The sequence below is a fragment of the Bactrocera latifrons genome, unplaced genomic scaffold (assembly GCF_001853355.1).
Source record: "Bactrocera latifrons isolate USDA-ARS-PBARC rearing strain unplaced genomic scaffold, ASM185335v1 scaffold_55, whole genome shotgun sequence".
Classification (NCBI taxonomy): domain Eukaryota; kingdom Metazoa; phylum Arthropoda; class Insecta; order Diptera; family Tephritidae; genus Bactrocera; species Bactrocera latifrons.
Window position 1 is genome coordinate 1,033,629 of NW_017537212.1, and position 20,828 is coordinate 1,054,456.

Sequence of the window (20,828 nt, forward strand, 5' to 3'; positions counted from 1 at the left end):
TTTTTAGCTCTTGACAGTTCACATGCCTATCCGCAGTTAAACCCTCTCTATATTATACGTTCTCTGTTGACAATTGCATTTGCTGAGACGATTCGTTTTTATATCTCTCATATTCTACACCAATTTGTCAAAATTTGCAGAACAAAAGAGTATTTAATAAATGTTTTCTTCGAAGTAAAGCGCATTTCGGAAGACATAAAATGTTAAAAGTAAGTGCAGCTCATGAAAAAAATTAATTACGAAATGATCATATACATCAATTGGTTTTATGTGATATAGGTGACTATCGGACAGGGTAAAGGCTTAAGGACCTTTCAAGAAGTATGGCCCGAAAAGCGTCTTATTGTACTGAAACTATTAAATCAGGAAACAGTTTCTCAATTGGAATGGCAGGAATTGTTTTATGGCGTACATTTGGTTTGTTTGTGGGATGAGAAAGGAGCCATAAAAATTTATGATTGCTTGCAAGCAGATATTGTCGAATTTATAGTGCATGCTCAACGCAAGTTGCAATCACAGCGCGGCGAACAGGCACTTCTCACAACATACATTGTAGAATGGCGTAAATTCTTCACACAATCCAATTACCTGCCACTACCTTTTCGTCAGTTAGAGCAGTCTCTTCAGTTCAAGGTGCCCACGTCCACCTCAACATCAGCATCTAGTTCCTCTGCCGCCAGTACAAGTGCCAATACTGCATTGACTTCAACGGCGGCCGGTCCCTCCACATCAGCTGCTGCCGCCGCTATCTCCACAACTTCACCTTCAGGTGGTAGTAGTAGTAAAAAAAATACCACTGAAGTTTCTATCGTCCGAAAACTTATGCTTGACTCGTGGAATGAACATATATTTTGTGATATAAAAGATCGTTTACAAGAATCGGCAATGAAAATTGTGCATGCCGAACGCAACGGCGATGCGTATGATGCGCAGCTAGTGATTGGTGTGCGTGAAAGCTATGTCAATTTATGTTCTAGTCCAGACGACAAACTTCACATTTATCGGGAAAATTTTGAAGCTGCTTACTTGAAGGCAACCGCAGCATTCTATCGCCTCAAAACTACAGAACAACAACAAGCAAACGGTGTATTGGCTTTTATGAGATATGCAGACGCGAAATTGCGGGAAGAAGAAATTCGTGCGAAACGATACCTTGAACCAAGTAGCTATTGTGATCTGATTCAAACCTGTGTCAAGGCACTAGTCGGTGATCATATGAACATAATTATCGCCGAGTGTGCTGCGCTTATAAGAGAATACGAAACAGAAAAACTAAATCTTATGTTTCGTCTTTTGGATCGTGTACGTGATGGTGTTGAACCGATGTTACGTGACTTAGAGAGTCACATTGTTACTGCTGGTCTAGCAGATATGCTCTCGGCCTCCGACGTAATCACTCAAGACTCGGAAAAATACGTTGAGCGGCTACTCGAACTATTTAATAAATTTAGTTCATTAGTAAAATATGCCTTCAAGGATGATCCTCGATTCTTAACGGCGCGTGACAAAGCCTTCAAAACGGTTGTCAACGATACAAGCGTATTTAAGGTAAATTTCCATACATCGCAATCAAAATATTTATTTACTTTTAGTTTTTTGTTTTCTATTGACAGCTCGAACTGCCAACCGGCCTAACAAATCGTGGCGTTAAGTCCATCACTCCGGAGAGTAAATGTCCAGAACTTTTAGCAAATTATTGCGACATGTTACTGCGTCGTACGCCATTAAGTAAGAAGCTCACTAGTGAACAAATCGATGCTCGATTACGCGATGTACTATTAGTGCTAAAATATGTCAATAATAAAGACGTATTTATGCGCTACCACAAAGTGCATTTGACAAGAAGGTAAGAAACGAGCCGTGATTTACTTTATCAACATCAAGTCACATATTAGTTTTATTTTTTTATTTTTACAGACTTATACTTAGTACCAGTGCTGACAGCGAAAAGGAAGAGGACATTGTTGAATGGTTACGAGAAGCGGGTATGCCGGCAGATTACGTGAATCGCTTAGGGCGTATGTTCCAAGACATTAAAGTGAGTTGAGATCACTAGAGATAACTGAAAAACTAAACAAGATTAACTAAATATTTTACGGCTTTTCTTTCAGCTTAGTGAAGATCTAAATACTCAATTCCGAAGCTGCACCGGCCGTCACGATGCAATTAATATCAAAATTCTAAATGCCGGGGCTTGGGCACGGTGCTCTGAACGAGTTTCTGTGAGTCTGCCCCTTGAATTGGAGGATTACATTCCTGACGTGGAAGAGTTTTATAAGAAAAACTTTTGTGGTCGTAAATTACAATGGTATCATCACATGAGCAATGGTACAATTACATTTGTAAACAATTTCGGTCGATACGACCTGGATGTAACTACTTTCCAAATGGCCGTACTTTTCGCATGGAATCAGCGTCCGCATGATAAAATTTCGTACGAAAATTTGCGTTTAGCGACAGAGTTACCAGGCTAGTGTGCTTTGTATAATTACAACATCGAAATTTAATTATTATTGTGTCTATATATTCCACAGATCCCGAACTCAGACGAACACTCTGGTCACTTGTAGCGTTTCCAAAACTGAAAAAACAAATTTTGCTTATGGAACCCGCAACAATAACAACCCCGAAAGACTTTTCAGAAAATACTTTATTTAGTGTTAATCAAGAGTTTGCTGTTGTGAAAAATGGCAAAGCACAGAGAAGAGGAAAGGTGCGTATTGTTAACATATTATATCACTTCAGTTATTCTATCTAAACTAACTTTTCTTTGCTTTTGCAGATGAACATGATTGGTCGTTTGCAACTGAGTACAGAGCGTTCACAACAGGAGGACAATCAATCAATAGTGCAGTTGCGTATATTACGGACCCAGGAAGCCATTATAAAAATTATGAAGATGCGCAAACGCTTGAATAATGCAACCTTGCAAGCCGAATTGATTGATATACTCAAGAATATGTTTTTGCCTTCGAAAAAAATGATTAAAGAGCAACTGGAATGGTTGATCGAACACAAGTATATGCGACGTGATGATGATGATATCAATACATTCATTTATGTGGCTTAATGAGTGCTTGAACATGCAGCTGACTAGGCTGGGCCGCACCTTTTTTACGATCTTTTAAAAATTGAAGTGGTCCAAATGTGGGATTCTACTTATAATACATACCTAAATATACTATAATAATACGTTAGTTTAAGATATATAGGTTAAAAATATTTACAATGCCAAACATTTGCAATTTCTTTTCAAGTGTTTATACGAGCTGGTTCTTAAATTATGTTTAACATTCGATACTAGTTAGAACATTAAATTCATTGTCACTGACTTCAAGTCACCATTGCATTACTTACAGATAACTCGATCATTCGATTATCAACTTATGACTGCTTCATTTCACACTTTTTTAAATATGTATATCCCAGTTAGGTGAATATTATATTATTTCATTGTTTTTATATTTTTTAATTGTATATTTTATATTATATGTATTGTATGTATTTGATGTCGATTGTTATCAAATATCCGTTTATTACCATTTTTTAAATTTTATAAAATTAGGTTTTAGCCAGACAGTTTTATTCGTCCTTTACCCACATATATCATTAATTGCAATGTGAATTGAGCGTTCGAAAGGAAAGAGATATTCCATACACGAGAACACATGAGTCGATTCATGCGTATCCGTTCCCACGACAGTCGGGTCTACGAAAACCGGAACGGATCCGGATTTTTATCCGGCCAAGGACTGTCAACTCGGCAGATTTCTGCCGTTACAACAACAACAACAACATTCATGCGTATATTTGAAAGAAGCAACTTTTTATCAGCAATATTTATACTAAATCTCAAAAATGCAAACAAACTTTGTTACACATACGTGTGAAGAGGATAATAGAATTACGTCGATATAATGAACATAAATTACTTTGAAATTTAAATACTTATACATATATAAATATATCAGTAAATATTAAGTTAATTAAAAAGAAAATATACATATATAATAAAAGAATTCGTTTAACATCCTTAGAAAACTTATGAAAATAAAAAAAGTCGAATCATGAAAACATCTAAGAACTACAAGTTACTAAATATGTTTCTTATTGTATTACGCCAGTTTCAGAAAGAAAAAATTGGCATTTCTGCCACCATGATTAATTATTTAGAAGATGTCGTGAATAGAAAAGATCGTTTAGAGTTTGCTCATATTAAGCTAAAATAAATAAATCAAATACATAATAAAGGGTAAGCTTTGCAGCCACTAATATACATGTATATAGGCGTTTAATATTTTGCTGGAGTTTATTTTCTTACCATTTTTTGCTTATTACATTTATATTCTCTTAAACTATAGCAAGCTGCCATGAAAAATATCAATAATTTTTGTAACAAAACAAAATTACTAATTTCCATATGTACGTATGAAAGTATGTAATATAAATACTTATGTTTTATGTATCGGCGATCGTTTAGAGTTTCAGTTAAGTGTTATGAATCTCGTCCAGTAAAAACTTCAGTACATTAAAACTTATCCATTTAGTTATAAAATATGTTTTAAGATTATAATCTAATCAATACAGTTACGGAAGACGTAACAAAACTACCTGCGCTTATATGTGTACACTATGTTCAAATACACGTTACACTCTAAGCCGCAAAACTTAAATATGTATATCTTCTTATGCCTACCTAAATTATATGAATTACTCATAAAGTTCATGTAAGCTATCGCCGTTGTCAACTTTACTTTCGTCGTCGTGCTTTACGATACCCCTTGCCATACCATCCTGCTTGAGTGCGCGCCAATTTGCGAGGGAAAGTGTTGCTCAGCTGCAATTGACGTTTGGCCGCCTCAGCCGCGGCTATATGTGCCAAGGAAATATTTTCATCGTAGTCATCGTCGTCTTCATCTGAATATGAACAGCACTCACATACCACAAAACGCCCATTACGTGCGCGTTTTTTATGTTTACGTTCATTAAGATGCCATTTTCGATAAAACTGACACTCGAATTCGGCATAGTTATCAAAGCAAAAATCACACTCAGCCGCAGATCTATTCATGGCGAATATCGGTATTACTTGATAGTTCCAAATATTCATATCAGCTGGCGGCGGATAAACAATACTATGAAGACCTGAATAGGCATATTTGACATCGTACCAACAAGGCAATTTGCTTAATAGCCAGTAACGTTGTGTACCAGCCCCCTCCAAAGCTCTCTGCTTTGCTAATTTTAGAATGTCCATTTGGGCCACAACGTTCTCACAACTGGACTCATCATCGTCAGAATTAATTACGTTTACCATAGTGCTCAAAACCTGAGTTAATTCGGGTTTAACGACTTTAAATGACTTATTCTGCCTAATGGGTACTAAAGCAGGCATTTCAAAAGGAATTTCTGTTTTAACTTCTACTTTAGTATCTATTTTCCCTTCATCGACTTCCTTTTTAAGGGAGCAGATATTTTTTAAGGCAACCTTGCTGTTGTTTGTGTTCAAGGTAAACTTCTTGTTCGTTAGACTTGCGTCATCCTCTATCTTTACGTCAGAATTTAGAGCATTCACAGCTGTTGAATTAGTAACTAAGAATTCCGATGCATATTCCACTTTAATTTCGTGTTCATGTTTCATGTCCACATCCAAGGGTATAGTAAAATCCAGCTCACTATGCGCCAATGGCTTTATAATTTCATTGTCACACTTCTCATTTATAGAAGAATGTCCGTCTATTACCTCTTTCTTGATACATTCAATTTTGTGACTTTCGTCTAACTGTAAATTCCGCCGATTGTCTACCATATCCATTATTTCGTTCGGCTTTAATAAATCCATTTTAAATGAACAACCATCGTCAATTAAATTAATGTTTGCTTCTTTTTGAGTACTTTGTTTTCCATTTATTTTATCCTTGTATATCGTTTGATCACTCTTTTCTGTTGTTTCTATAGAGCTTTTATCGCTCCTTTCACTATTGATATCATCATCACAACTCTGGGTACCACTTCCGACTTCTGTACGTGGAATTTTGTATTTCAACTTCAAATTCGTTTTTATACGGGTACTGCTCTTAAGGGGAGTACGTATACGAGGCCCTTTGCCTATCGGCATATCCGCACCACTGTCTCCCGACATTATCGAGTCCAAAGTTTCTTCAGTCGCACTGGTGCATGTTTCAGGTTCATCTTCGGCGGTCTCAGTGTCTTTGTCCAAAACTTCGCCACCACCTTTTAGCAGAGGCTGTGTTAACGTGTGCAGCTCCTCCGGCATAAGTAGAGATGCGTGAGCAAATATCGGATCCTTCTCTTTTGTGTATAATGGAACAGTTATGTTGAGTGCACGCATTAAAATTTCCATAACCCGATCACATTTACCATTTATTTTTATTGTTGCAATACTATCTTTTGGGGTCCACTGCAAGTTGACGATGCATATTTTTGCCCGTTGTTTTGCTGGACGGTCCATTTGCCACAGCCAGGTATATTTTTTTAACACCTTCAAGCTAGATCCTAAACATAAAATAACATCAGCTTTCTCTGCGTGTTGGCAGGCACCAGCCCAATTTAATGGCCACTTAAGGTTTCCGCGCTCACCAAAATGTACGATTGTATCATAAAGTGGTTCTGAGCAGCGATGACAAAGTCGATTTGTTTTATGGCAATACCGTGCAGTCATTTCGGTGGTGTCAAACAATCTCCAATATACCGCAGGACCAGGTTTGCATTGTTTGCACACCTCCATATACATGTTGCCGTGTATTTCTGACAGAGATGCTCGCGGTAACCCCGAACGCAAATGTAATCCATCGCAATTTTGCGAAACAACATAACGTAAAAGTCGTCGTCGATGCAACTCGTAGAGTGCCATATGAGTGTAAGTTGGATTTGCTGCTGATAAATCATGCTCCCCGATATCTTCACCTTTTTGTAATAAAGTCCAAATGCCCTTACTGCCACGGTAATCTGGTATTAAAGCAGATGTACTAATGCCAGCACCTGTATAGCAAATTAAATGTTTGGACTGTGCTATTATCGCTGCCAAGTCTTCTACCTTCGCTTCTATGACATGCGGCTCATCTTCTTTTTCAACGATGCGGTCCTTGTAGATTTCAACCCGCTCTTTTCGTTTTTTTATTTGTTTTACAATATCCGGATATTTTTCACATAACTGGCGCTCTTCTGAGGTCAACAATGAATCGCATTTTTTGAAAATAGTTGATATCTAAAATAAAGAGACACTTTAAATATGTATGCACCACAACTGTACACTTGGACGTATTTTGTCAACTCAGGGTGGTTTTTGTAATTTTAAACTTGGTGTAACACCAATTCTCACCACTTGTACCCACCCTCTAGTTTAGTCACTTAAAGCTATCAAAACTAATTCTATGTCCCAATTACCTTTCGCATTGCATCTTTCCGTCTTCGCTTCTCGTTATCACTTTTAGCAGGATTCATTTTAGCCCTTGTTATATATGATCCCTTATTGCCATGATGTTCATTTCTCAGAATTCCTTCGGCGCTGTCACCAAAAGACATTCCTTCTAATGGCTTTTGCACACCTTTATGTGCATCTGTGTCATTCGCCATGTCGTCCTTTTTAAGGAAGCACTTCGAAGTTGTTCACAACGCAGCAATAACGTCACGTTCAAAGAAACTCGTTCAGCAAGAGGATTAGCATATATTTTATAAGTTTAGCATATGTAGATACACCACGAAAATATCACGCACAAAACAAAACAATTAAAATTGCGGCGTTAATCACCGTCTTTTGGTAATTATGTAAAAATCAATTGCTTCGATGCACATTTCCCAAAAGTAAGTGAACTGACGGTAACAATTTTCACAAATGAAACAATGTTGTATTTATTTTATATACACTTATTTGTTACTAATTATTTATTTTCTGTGTATAAAATGTAAACAAACAAATGAGCGCGTACTACATGATGCGCTGCTTTAATTCCTCTGTTTCTGTGGTCGTCTCGTTGATTTCCTTGTTGAAAGTATGCGTCGCAGTCATATTTGTTGTTTTTTATACATGCGTATTTTGAAGTTTCATATCAGTGTTGCCAGTTTAGGAAGGCCATTAATGTTTATATTTTGCTTACATCAGCGAGCATAATTTTATATCGCGATAGTATAGTTGGTATATTGCTGCATTCCGTTTTTTAAGGAATCTTAAATACATAAATTCTTTTTTACATAACCCAACTTAAGTAAAAAGAGGGATTCATTCTATAGGTTATGTAATCTTTTGAAGATTGACAAATTTCTTTAATATATAAAATATATCTTACAGTAATTAATAAACTAATTTTTAGTTGTAACCAAGGACAAGAGATCAACTACCACCAGAACGTTTTATATTTTGTTCGAAACCAATTATCATGGAAGATTTTTAATTAAAAGGTGGAGGGTTCATTTAATATTAAACTTGAAAAACTTTGTGGTTTGGAATTTTGAAAAAAAAAAGAGAAAAACTAGAAAGAAAGTTAGGGAACCCCTTTGTTAATTTAAGAGTGGCGAAGAAGAATTGATCAACCAACAACAGAGTTTAAAAATTTCATCAAGAATAGCGAGTATATGAATTAGCATATACTAGTGCACGGCTTAGTAAGTCTCTCTTCTTAGTGGAATTAAAAGATGTTTGTGTACGTACAAATGGTACAATGACAGTTTAGTGAAGCGCCCACAGTTCAGCTTCACAGTTGCAAAAAACGTTAGAATAAATTTTTTTCGATAATATGCATCAGTTCAAACACAGTTCACCGGCCCTACTGCTACTCATCTTATGGCTCTGTGGAAATAAGTGGAAGATCGCTGGAGGACAAAATATCCTTCGAACTGAAGTAAGAAGTAAGATTTTCAAATTTGTATACATTGAGGGCAGTATTATTTTTAATCGGTTAAAATTTTTTTAGCATGCACTGAGGTCAAACGACAAATATTCGAAGAGGTGAAAACTTTTAGTGCTTATATACATGGAGCCCAAGAATTGAAATTTACTGTAGATAATTGTAAACCATATGCTCCGCTAATAGTAGGGGGAAGTCCAGCGAGTCCTAAAGAGTTTCCACATATTGCACGATTAGGTCACGCCAGTATAAATAAGCTAACAGAATGGTTTTGTGGAGGTACTCTTATAAGTGAGAGATTTGTTTTGACTGCAGCGCATTGTTTCTCCACAAACCGGTAAGTACGAATACTTATATTGTATAAATGTATATGTGTTTTCAATTGTGCATGCACATATAGACATTTATGTAAGAACAGACTTTCATATAAATGTGGTATATACTTAGCAACATATGAGCTGCATCATAGGTTATCATCCAAGCTATACATATAAGCAACATCTTTGCTCGATAACAAAATGCCGGACTCACAACCAACAGTATGAACTACAAATTCTCACTAGCCCTTTTATTTTTTTAAATTATTCATAAAATAAAACAGTTTTTATCCTCCTGACTTCCACAGTGGCGAAGTAAACATTGTGCGATTAGGAGATTTGGACTTTGGCAGAGAATCGGATGATGCGCGGCCAGAGGACTTCCGTGTTCGACGCTACATAGAGCATAATGAATACAACAGTGCAACAATCTACAATGACATAGCACTCGTAGAACTGGAACGATCTGTAACTTTTGACGCATATAAACATCCTGCATGTTTGCCCACCAATTCTGGAGACGGGTTTCAAAAAATGGTGGCCATTGGTTGGGGGAGCACACGTTTCGCCGATTCTGATTCGAAAAAACTTCTAAAAGTAACCCTCAATCGGCTGGGCTTTGATCAATGTCAACGTGCTATCGCGTTTTCAGATATAGATCAACTCCCCAGGGGTGTGGAGAATCGTTTACAAATATGTGCTGGTTCGAATGAAGCAAAAGATACTTGCAGCGGCGATTCGGGCGGTCCATTATTAGCATACCATCCAGATTATCCGTGTATGTACACCGTTATTGGCATAACATCATACGGAATTGGCTGTGGTATACCCGGACAACCGGGTATTTATACCCGAGTATATAACTACATTGATTGGATACGAATTAATGTTTGGGGGCAAAGGTAGAATATACATGTTTACACATAAATTACTGGACAATTAAAAAAAAATAGAAATAGCCCTTACAAAATTTGTTTTTTGTATCAATAACTTATCTATGACAGCTTAAAAGGAGGATTGAAGTTAAGGAAAACTCAAGTGAAATAAGCATCTAGGTTTGCTTATCCATTCACTTATGGAAATAGATTTCGTGTTCCCATTGGAAATCAAATCTTAATTCAGAGAGTTATTAAGAAGTCGAAAAGTGGAATAAATGAGTCATATTGTGAATTTTCTTCTATGTAGCGGCATCAATTTATTACTATAACAGATTTAATAATATGTATGTATAAATTTATATCGAACTTGTTTTGTGCTCTAAATTTAAAACAATTTAAAGCACTTGACATAATTGCATTAGGATTCAAGTCTATATATAATATTGATTAGCATTTTGCAGCCGCGGAATTGTTCATTCCAGTGCGTGTGCGCTTATGCGAATCGTACCGGCGCGCATTTTATTCTATACTAAAAATCGACATATTTCTATGCATACGTAGATATTAAGTTAAACATATGTATATGTATATCTTTATGTTATTGCGTTGATCACAACAACCACAAGCCTTTTTGTTAATTCGTTTTTCGACTTTTTTTTTTCAACGGACGAATATGCATTATAAAGATGTTTGTATAACTTTTCCGAGATCTCGTAAAAATTCACGTTTCTACCAAAATATGTGTAAATAAGCTATGCAAGCGACGCTCCTTCTCTGAGTAGATAAGTGAATTTAATCCATCTGTTAGAAAGCGTTTATATCCGTTTCGTAACAGTTCCAAACGAGCTTCGTTCTTCTTCTCAGGTTTGTGGCGCATCATCGTATATGTACTGTAGCTTGGTTCAAAGCGACATATATCTATTTTATGCGAATATAATCTATTGAATAAATCATCATCTTCTCCTCCCCAACCCTCATATAAATTAGACATTCCGTTAATAAACCGATATTGATGTGTACGAATGGCTACAACACCTCCAAATAGTCCTCGGTAAGGTAATGTGAAACGGAATATATCGAGTGCAGAGCACATATGGCGAGGCTTCTGCGTACAGGCGTACAGTTGTCCCAAGTTCATTGGAAGTAAATCGACATCATGCAATATTAAACAAGGGAATTCGAGTTCTGCTGCAATTACTGAGCCAATATTGAATAGTTTTGCCCGATTGAACGGTTTCTGGTCATATTGTTCAACTAAGAAAATTCGATAGTGAATACGTTGCTGTCGCAAATAATTATGCATGTAGATGAGAAAAGCATGAAGTTGTTCCTCACGTTTTCGGTAAGGCACAATGATTGCCGTACTAAAGCGTGCACTGCAATCCTCTGGAAAATATTCGCCACCAGGCAAAATTTCTTCTCCCCGCAGCACATGCTCACGATATTGAGAATGATATGTAATAACGTTATCTGCAAAGATATCACTGTATTCACATGGTGGCATACGTTGCATTGAAATATTGGTCGTAACTTGTTCAACAAGCGCATGTTGTATTTCATTTCGATGTAAATATTCATAATGAGAAGCAAATCGCCATGGCATAATCCAATATATCACTAAAGCGATACCTGCGATACGTACAATCAAATCCGTAACATGATATTTTTTTTGTTTTATTTTTAAAAACATATTTCCAAGTATTTCATATAATCGCCAATTGTGCTTTCACTGTATGCATATCACACATGTTTTAAGTTATTTAAAATATTTAATAAGAAAACGCATAATTTTAATTTATAAAGTTCACTGAATGTATTGTTATGAATCAGCTGACTCTGTGATGCCATTAAATTTTGAGTTGATTATATTAAAATAAAAATTGGCAACACCTTACAGTGTTACCACAAGTAGCGACCGTACCCACTAACGTCGGTACACGTAACATGAACAGACCCGGAATTTTATATGGCCCAGAACAACAACAACAAACACAAGTAAATATGTAAAAAAAAAGGGGAGCACAATGAACTCGTCTCCAAGCAGTTCCTGCTAGGATGTTTTCATAGGAATCACCCTTGTAGCCAACTGCTTGGAGCGGAACCGCCTCCTAAGAACATCAAAAGGTCTTTCCTTGACTACGTCGACGACGTCGTACAGTACGCCGACCGGACTTCGGACGCAACTGACTTTCGACAGGTACTGACCGCCATTCACAGTGGAGCCATCAATACCTACACCGACTCCCTTCCCGTGAATGTCTTTCTTGGGGTCAAATCACCATCTATCGCAGACGAAGAGCTCCAGTTGCTGCGAGAAATGCGAGCGACCCTAGCGCAACTTCGTTCTGGATATTGTAGCAGCTTAAACTTCTAATTATCCAGAATTGACCCATACCCATACCCAATGTATGTTCTGCATGTAACGACTCCCGCATGATACTGGCCACCTCTTTGCATGCCTTACAAACCCAATTCATCTAACACCCTCCTTCCTTTGGTCCGACCCCGTGGAAACAGCACGTTTCTTGGGCCTCCCTAAAGGGGACTAGATAACCTTTAAAATAACAACAACAAGTGAAGATTTGAAGGCACTATGGTTGGCTATCGCACAAAATAATCTCATTTAAAAAATAAAATCGTTATCTTTAACTAGTAGTGAAAACTAATTACTTTAATCTCTATGTTCCTTAAATTTACTATTGTGTAAAATGTAATATGGCCTCAATTTATCCCTTATTTAGCAATGTCTCCCAACTTTTCACGGCACTGCCAATCATAATTTAAGAAACAAGAACAAATGAGGGTAAAGCAGAAAACGTCGATAAAGCAGAATGAAAGCAAATAATAGAAAATTATGAAGTAGATCAGTAATTGAGAGAAGCGTAAGCAGCAAGCAGCTAATATGGTGTGGAATAGGCCGTTGTGAAGTTACTAAAAATTCGTTTGTAGTAAAACTTAGAGCAATTGATGAAACATCGTTCCAAGATAACTTTTTAAAGTTTTAAAATAAAAGTATGCATATAAAATATATTGATAATAACGAACTAATGAACAGATATGAGCGCAAAGTGAAAGAAAGTAGGAAGAGAACGTGAAAAATCGAAGTGAAAAAGTGAGTGGGGGCAGCAGCCTCAGCAGCAGCGGCGGCAGAAGCAGCGGTAGTCAATTGAAAAGGTGAGCACGCCAAAGTAAGATTTACCAAAATGTGGTAATAATGGTGTCAAGCCGTGATATATTATCGTTGAGATAGTAGCAAAAAAACAGGAAACTCGTACAACATGATCTGAAATGTGCCGATGGCTTCCAACGGTGAGGCTTGTGTTCACTATCTATATAAAAACTCTTAACATGCTGTGTTATTCTGAGGAGACACCATGTCGACGTTGGAACTATGTGAGACAAATATTTGCTGTTTTTGAGTTTATTTTACTTCAAAATTTTAGAGTATATTTACTATAAAACAGTGCGTACATTAAAAACAAAAAAATGAATGAAAAATGCATATATATATGTATATATATTTAAGTATTCATTAACTAAGCAATAATGGATACGACATAAACCATATTTAATGCAGTTAGGGCGCGAAAAGCATTACTGAAAATCGGAAAAATTTTACGAATTGTATTTTCTTGTAATTGTTGGTGTTTAATGCTTCTCTCAGACTTTATGTACCGCACTTGAGTGACTACGTGCTTTAATTATCACCGCGCCGTCAAACTAAAAATGCACCACCATTACTATTAATGCATTCCATACGAGTCGGCGCATTTTCTCGTTATTAATTAATTTCTTCGTTTAAACATATTCTTATACGACTTATAATTATTTTCTAAAGTATATCTGCGTTCGCTGTAAACATTATTTTCCATTTTTATCATGTATAATCCACCTGCGCCGCGTTTAATTTCTTGCATGTTTTTCTTTAATATGTGTATGTCCTATAGTTATATATACAATTGCATAGCTACCGACTAACAACTCCATTTTCTTCTATTTATACAATTATTTCTATTGGGAGATCCTTACTAATGACATGTGTGTGTGTTTTTTTTTTTTTCCTTTTTAAGGTTGGTACGCCAATTGGAGATCTCTTCCTCATCAAGATAAACTGAATCGAAGGCAAAAGGACTATTTAAAACATAATAGTGTGAATAAGAGGTCAGGCTGTATATTAGCCATATTATTATTTGGTCTGTAAGACAACTGCTGGTCAACTGGGCGCTGTAACAAAAGTGTTCTTGGTGGTAATTAATAATTATCTAGTTTGCCATCCACTGCGATGGCAGTGAAAGTGCAATTCGAGATCGGTCATACGGCGAGGCTGCGCAGCAAAAAAACATCCGAAGGCTTTACACATGACTGGGAATTGTACGTGCGTGGTGTTAAGGAGGCAGATATCAGCACCTACGTTGACAAGGTCGTTTTTAATTTACACGACTCTTTTCCAAAGCCAAAGAGGGGTAAATAGCACAACTTTTTCATTTCAATATATACAGCGGATAATAATAAAACATATAGAAGACACACTTCTACACTGTATACGCGTAAATGTGTGTTCTTTCATAAGTGTGTATGTATGGATGTATTGTGATTCAAACCATAGTCTAAGAAAAAGTTGTATGAATAGATGTGTCTGTAAATTTGTTGTGGGGTAGAATACATTGTTTAGAGGGTGGTTGTTGACGTGCGAATATAAGGGATGCGTAGCGTTTGCTCTGCACAAATCCTTGTTGACTTGGTTTGGCTGTTGTTTTTTTCCCGGTCCCTCGTTTTGTTTTCTATACACTTTTGTAACTCAAAAAAGACATGATCTCGTTAACAGGAATAACAATTTATCTTTTTGTGTTTTGTTTTTAGCTGGCCGCAGTTTGACGAGTAGTTATTGTAGAACCCGCATTGAAAAGATTAACCGATAGCAGTGCAAGAAGAAAAAAGAAAGGAAGATTAATTTGCTAATAGTATCGGAATATACTTCAATGCACGAAATCTTTAACTAATACACTGCCTGCTTTTGCATTGCTAAAACTAAGTAAATCAGTTTAAATCGGTTAATTAATGGACTATTTAAGTCTTCGAATATGTACAGTGTTTATGGATTGCTTACATGAAATCTGTCTTCGACAAATTAACGCCTCTTCCATTAATAGCTACTAATTATCTACACGGAAGTTACATATGCGTTCCCTTGATTTTATTTATTATAAATGCGATGAAAATACACAATATATGCATACGTACATACCTATCTAAGTGCTACTTATCTATAATCACCCTCAGCTAAAATGTTGCACCTCAATTAGTGTTTGCAGCATTAATTGGTTATCAACTCAACCAAATGCCACTTCTTTACGTTAGAATCTACTTGCATTTCAACCCTTATCATGTTGCCCTTTGATAATCGTGATTTTTACACATAATAAAATTGAAATCGTACTAAAAATTTAATTTGATTTTATTAGTTTATTCACATATCAAGTAAAGAGTTGGGAAACAGGTACAGCAATATAAATGGTTTAGCCCAGTACTTCTATGGCTTCCTTCATTTTTCTCATCGGAGTTTTTGGGAATAATTAATTTAGTTTGGGATATAACGATGTCTTTTGAAAAAACCAAAATATGCAATGATAGTTAAAACTTGTGCATATCGCAATAAATTTATATATTCGTAGTGCATTTATTTGCCTATAATTTCGTTTTATATAATTTATAACTATTTTCCTATATTTTTCCTCCTACAGTTTGCAACAAGCCACCATACGTGATAACAGAGTCAGGTTATGCTGGATTTTTGCTCCCGATCGATATTTACTTCCGCAATCGCGATGAGCCAAAGCGTATACAATTCACTTACGACTTAGATTTGCAACAGACAGGACCGCCACATCATCGCTTTGAAGTCCAAAAATTTGTATTTGATCATGTTTCGGATGAATTTCGTCAAAAGTTGCTCAAAGGTGGTGGCATACCAGTGACTGGTGCAGGAATGGTTGGAGCTGCCACCGTTTCATCCACTAACAACACCCCGAATGCCGCTATTAGTGACGAAGGCGGTGGTATGGTTAGCAAGCCGAAGCTAGGTAGCGGAGAATCAATTGGTGGCAGTGGCGGTAAAAAACATAAAACTCGTGTAGATGACTCGAAGAGTAATTCATTTGCCAATCTATTTGGTGCACCAATTAAAAGCGGGTCAAGTAAACATTCGCCTGATGAAAAAAATAATAGTTTGAATACTGTTGGCGGAAAGGGAACTCCGAGTACTAGCAACGCAAGCGGTAGCGGTGCTGGAACTGGAGGTGCAGTTACACCCAACTCTGGAAATATCAACTCCAACAACTCCATTGCAAAAGAAAAATCTAGTAAAGATAGAGAAAAAACGAACTCTTCAACGTTGGTTAGTAGTAGCAACGAAAAGAGTCGAGAAAAATTTGATAAGAAAGAAAAGCACAAGTCCTCATCCAGTCCTAATAAGGAATCACGTAGTGAAAATAAGAAATCCTCTGGAGATAGTAGCAAACATGAAAAACGTGAGGAGTCCAAATCAAAAAAGGATAAATCACGCGACAAAGAGCGGGATCGTAGTCGTGAGAAAGGTTCAAGTGGTGGCACCAAACGCTCTCTAAGTCCAAAATCGAATGTCCGCGATGCTGGCGCGCCGAGCCCAAAGCGTCCAACGCCGCCACGATCTTCTTCATCCGCAAGCGGACGCGTAGAGGATATTAAATCAGCTGGTAGTAGTAGCAAAATTGAGGGGAAAGAATCAAAGTCTCGCGAGGAAAAGTCCACATCAAGTGGTAAAAAGTCAAAGAAGGAAAAGAAGGACAAGGAACGCGATAAAGAGCGTCGTGATGAACATAAAGAAAAACATCGTAGTGGCGATGGTAAGTCAAGGGATCCAAAAGACGAACGCCATGGAAATATAATAAATAGCAGCAGTAATACTGTGACGACGGCTACAACATCTAGTGGAAACACTATTACGAATGAAGCTAAAGATAATAAAGGTCAACAGTCACCAGCAAACTTTAGCATTAAAAAACCAGATAAAGATGCGAAAGAGAAAACAGAAGCTGTTAAAGGGAAGAATAATGATAAAAATATAGACAAAATATCGACAAATCCAACAACTACACAAGTAAGTGGTACGAATGCCACAACTACCAGTGGCGATAAGAAACTACCAACCAGCTCAAATAATCAGAGTGAAAAATTAGAAAAGGAAAAGGACAAAGATAAAGAAAAGGAAAAGAGATCTCATAAACACAAGAAAAAGGATAAGAACAAGGATAAAGATAAGGAACGTGAAAAAGAGCGTGATAAGGAGAGGCACAAAGAAAGAGAGAAGGAAAAAGAGAAAGAACGCGATAAAGAGCGATCTGAAGAAAAGTTGCGTTCCGAAAAGCACACAGAAACTAATTCAAATGGGAATGCATCCTCAATGGGAGCCGCATCTACAGCTATATCCGGATCCAAAGTAGCGTCTCTGCCTGTAGAGACGACAGCACCACAAAATGAACCCCCTAAGCCTGAACCGAATAGCGTAACATCCTTGTCGAACAACAACTCTACTAATTCCAATAACCTAAACAACAATGCCAATGGTTCCGCACCTATTGCGCCAATTAAAAAGTCACAAATTAGAGATAGAAAAAACAAAGATAAATCATCTAAAGAAGAGAAAAGGAATTCAGGTGAATCGGGTGAATTGGAATCGCGAAGCAGTAGTAAGCATGCTAACAAAAGCGCTGGCACCATTATACCAGCAAATACCAACACTACAGTGACTATTTCAAATGCTACTGGAAATAACAGCAACAAAACCGTTGATGCAAGTGACACTAGCAAACTGCCCTTACCAGAGGACGCTGCTTTATTGACGGCTACATTGTCAACAAATTCAGCCGCTGTGACATCAACTGACATCGCACCTGTCGTTATGCATTCAGATAGCTCGAACAGTAGTTTTCCGGACTTAACGCCGAAGCCACCTGCGCCAAGCAAAATAACATCGCTAAGTACAAGATCGGAAATAACACCAACAGAAAAGCCAGAAAAGACTACAAGTATTATCACCAAAGAACACAAACAGCGCAGCGGCGAACGTAATGCAAAAACGAAAGATATTAGTGATAAGACCGAAAAAGCTGATAAAAAGGTGGAAAAGGAAGAAAAAAAGCGTCGGCGAAGCTCCGTTGCAGCGAGCACCGTTTCTGCAAACTCATTCTTAGAACCTCCGCTCAAACAAGGTAAAAAGGAGTCTAATAAGATGGCCCGCGAACAAACGAAGTCTCCCGCATTGCGTCAAAGTCGAGCTGCTAGTATAAGTGGTCCCATTGGAATCAATAATGGCAACGACAATGGCAGTAACAGCTCCAATGCCACTACACAAAACAGCAAATCTAACACCACGGACGTATTAAATAGTGGTGGCGCCTTTTTGCCACCACCTAACAATACGACCGGAACTAGTGTAACTAGCTCTCCATCTACTTTAGCTATTACCAGCAATGCCAACGCAAATTTAAATGCTAATAGTATTGTAAGTGCATCGACGACAGGTGCAGCGGCGGCAGCGTCGCTTGCACCACCTCATCCGTTACGACCAGCATCACCGGCAGGGCCAGTAGGTGCGATGGCCGCAGAGGCAGCAGGCGCTAACAATGGTTCAACGCCGACACCGGCATTGCCAACTGAATATCTGAGTGAACTACAGGAATTACATCATAAAATAATGACGTTACAGGACAATGAGGAGTTGCAGCAAGTAGTCGAGATGATCGCTGCCACGGGCTGTTATGAGATTACCGCCAAAACTTTCGATTTCGATCTATGTAAGCTTGACCGTAGCACTGTGCAGCGTTTGCAAGAATTCTTTGCAACGTCTGTGTCGTGACACAAGATACACGCCTAAGGTGGAGAAGTGCCTCGCAGCATTGACTGCTGAATAATAACGGAAAGTGGCAGACCGACTTTACTGGTACTGGACCAGCTCGATAGTCCACCATTCAAGCCACCAATTAACCAACTGCAATTAAAGAAACATAGAATATTCAGATATCGAAACTACCCTTAGAGGCAAGTTGCGCTGCGGCAAAAGTGGAAATAATAAATTGCAGCGCTATAGGGAAATACCGCAGTTATTTTTAGCAATAATTTTTAAGAAATATATGTAAACTAGTGTTGTGCGCGTTCAAAAAATATACATATAATCCGCAACAGAAGCAAGTAGATCTTCGATTATCATCCAAAATGGTTTTGGCACACAATTATAATATAAAGACATGTATGTATATATTATACATTAAAGCTAAATGAAGCTTACTGACCATTATATTATACATTATTATCAATCGAATTATTGATTTGTATAAAAAAAAACTATTTTTGATTTAGTTGTTTTCTGTCGAATTAGTCATAAACGCGAGCATACAGGTACAGACCACATACCGTGTACACAAATATTCGTTTAATCATCTCTTTAATGCAATATTAATATGTACATATGTTTAGACACTTGTAAATCAGTGAAATACAACTCATTTTAAATTGACACAGCAATGTTTTTTTTTTTAACTTTGATTAAGTTTCTTAATTTAACAAAAACTCTGTCTACAAATGCGGGTCTCCTGTATATAAACTTTTTACATACATACACGTTGCACTTTAATAGATACAAGTAATGTGAGCGAACTGTTATATTAAATAGTTTTTATTCTAGTTTAGTGATTTTTGCATAGAATCTTATAGCTATAATTTTTCACAATTTCATATATTCTGTAGTAACTGCTATGGAGAAACTATTAACATGACAAATTATTTAATTATGCAATACTGTATAAACATTTCGCAATAGAATTAATAATACCCTTTGTTCATTATTCATATAACTCTAACCAATATAAAAAATGCTGTATCAGCTAAAATGTTTGTATAACAATGAAGAAAATAAAAATAAACCTAGAAGCAAAAAAAAAATTATATACAAATGCATAAATACTTATTAATAAATATATTCTCATAATAAATTTGCTTAAGTAAATTGCTGCACATATATATTAACATACGTATGCACTTAAAATCAAATTTTTATAGAGGATTCTAAATGCAGAAAAGGTGGGCAAAATAAGACATCAAATGTAATCATATAGTACACCTATAGCTATTCGATTATTCACAACTACGATTCCTTTCGGTTTGTTTGATTACGCACATAAGTTGACCGAAAATGATCCACTATTGTACCGTATTTAACGGATTTCAAATTGGAAATAATGCAATGTACAAGAAGACAGGATAGGCATTTACACAAAGTTTATTGAGTTGGAAATTAATTGTTTCTTAATTGTAGTTTTCGTTATATAACATTCAAAAATCAATTGATCCATATTTTGTTCGCTTATATTTTCTCATTATCCTTTGCTAATAAGCCATAATAATGTTATGTTCGTTTTCATTTTCAAACAACAACTTTTTATAACTACAATGTTTTGATGCATATTATTTTATTCATTCTAAAGTTTCTGTTAAATATTAAGTTACTATCTGGGAGAAGAAAGTGTGCAGCAATAGAGTGAACAGAATCAATAAAACCAAAGAAAAACAGAAACGGAATTAACGTCAATAAATATTATGAGTATGAGTAATAAGGCAGTTTATTCATTTCAGAGAGCTCAAATTTATTAAAATAAGTCTACATTTTCATAATAAAAAATAATTTAATTTTTTTGTTTACTCATCAATAGCATAATTAAAACAATATATATATACAA

At 36.5% G+C, this 20,828-nt stretch overlaps 5 protein-coding genes across 7 annotated transcripts; 3 read left to right on the plus strand and 2 right to left on the minus strand.

Moving 5' to 3' along the window:
- Window positions 1-73: 73 nt before the first annotated feature.
- LOC108974426 (cullin-5) lies at window positions 74-3,992 on the plus strand. The gene is made up of 7 exons (XM_018942252.1): window positions 74-209; window positions 280-1,548; window positions 1,614-1,846; window positions 1,918-2,038; window positions 2,112-2,469; window positions 2,535-2,713; window positions 2,783-3,992. The coding sequence occupies exons 1-7, from the start codon at window positions 201-203 to the stop codon at window positions 3,068-3,070; spliced, it is 2,457 nt and encodes an 818-aa protein (XP_018797797.1). The 5' UTR covers window positions 74-200; the 3' UTR covers window positions 3,071-3,992.
- A 39-nt stretch (window positions 3,993-4,031) lies between these two features.
- On the minus strand, window positions 4,032-8,001 carry LOC108974425 (NAD-dependent protein deacetylase Sirt7). The gene is made up of 2 exons (XM_018942251.1): window positions 7,408-8,001; window positions 4,032-7,228 (listed from the first exon to the last, which is right to left on the minus strand). Exons 1-2 carry the CDS (start codon window positions 7,594-7,596, stop codon window positions 4,751-4,753), a joined length of 2,667 nt encoding a protein of 888 aa, XP_018797796.1. The 5' UTR covers window positions 7,597-8,001; the 3' UTR covers window positions 4,032-4,750.
- A 460-nt stretch (window positions 8,002-8,461) lies between these two features.
- Window positions 8,462-10,569, plus strand: LOC108974401 (serine protease snake-like). Its single transcript, XM_018942202.1, has 3 exons — window positions 8,462-8,865; window positions 8,931-9,201; window positions 9,490-10,569. Exons 1-3 carry the CDS (start codon window positions 8,754-8,756, stop codon window positions 10,085-10,087), a joined length of 981 nt encoding a protein of 326 aa, XP_018797747.1. The 5' UTR covers window positions 8,462-8,753; the 3' UTR covers window positions 10,088-10,569.
- Window positions 10,570-10,669: 100 nt separating this feature from the next.
- Window positions 10,670-11,884, minus strand: LOC108974402 (beta-1,4-galactosyltransferase 1). Its single transcript, XM_018942203.1, has one exon. It carries the CDS (start codon window positions 11,747-11,749, stop codon window positions 10,781-10,783), a length of 969 nt encoding a protein of 322 aa, XP_018797748.1. The 5' UTR covers window positions 11,750-11,884; the 3' UTR covers window positions 10,670-10,780.
- Window positions 11,885-12,936: 1,052 nt separating this feature from the next.
- On the plus strand, window positions 12,937-19,609 carry LOC108974400 (general transcriptional corepressor trfA). Of its 3 annotated transcripts, none has more exons than XM_018942198.1 (3): window positions 12,937-13,233; window positions 14,130-14,522; window positions 15,801-19,609. In XM_018942198.1, exons 2-3 carry the CDS (start codon window positions 14,342-14,344, stop codon window positions 18,950-18,952), a joined length of 3,333 nt encoding a protein of 1,110 aa, XP_018797743.1. In that variant the 5' UTR covers window positions 12,937-13,233; window positions 14,130-14,341; the 3' UTR covers window positions 18,953-19,609. The 3 variants fall into 3 exon arrangements, with proteins under 3 accessions (XP_018797743.1, XP_018797745.1, XP_018797744.1); XM_018942200.1 differs by lacking the exon at window positions 12,937-13,233 and adding an exon at window positions 13,250-13,368; XM_018942199.1 differs by lacking the exon at window positions 12,937-13,233 and adding an exon at window positions 13,377-13,452.
- Window positions 19,610-20,828: the final 1,219 nt, after the last annotated feature.

Bases quoted from the DNA above. Each gene is read 5' to 3' on its own strand.
- LOC108974400 (XM_018942198.1), top strand. From the start codon at position 14,342: ATGGCAGTGAAAGTGCAATTCGAGATCGGTCATACGGCGAGGCTGCGC. The intron at 14,523-15,800 runs GTAAATAGCACA...TTCCTCCTACAG, and splicing joins TTTTCCAAAGCCAAAGAGGG to TTTGCAACAAGCCACCATAC.
- LOC108974401 (XM_018942202.1), top strand. From the start codon at position 8,754: ATGCATCAGTTCAAACACAGTTCACCGGCCCTACTGCTACTCATCTTA. The intron at 8,866-8,930 runs GTAAGATTTTCA...AAATTTTTTTAG, and splicing joins CCTTCGAACTGAAGTAAGAA to CATGCACTGAGGTCAAACGA. The intron at 9,202-9,489 runs GTAAGTACGAAT...TGACTTCCACAG, and splicing joins CATTGTTTCTCCACAAACCG to TGGCGAAGTAAACATTGTGC.
- LOC108974426 (XM_018942252.1), top strand. The intron at 1,847-1,917 runs GTAAGAAACGAG...TTATTTTTACAG, and splicing joins AAAGTGCATTTGACAAGAAG to ACTTATACTTAGTACCAGTG. The intron at 2,039-2,111 runs GTGAGTTGAGAT...CTTTTCTTTCAG, and splicing joins GTATGTTCCAAGACATTAAA to CTTAGTGAAGATCTAAATAC.
- LOC108974402 (XM_018942203.1), bottom strand. From the start codon at position 11,749: ATGTTTTTAAAAATAAAACAAAAAAAATATCATGTTACGGATTTGATT.
- LOC108974425 (XM_018942251.1), bottom strand. From the start codon at position 7,596: ATGGCGAATGACACAGATGCACATAAAGGTGTGCAAAAGCCATTAGAA. The intron at 7,229-7,407 runs GTAATTGGGACA...TCTTTATTTTAG, and splicing joins GGAAAGATGCAATGCGAAAG to ATATCAACTATTTTCAAAAA.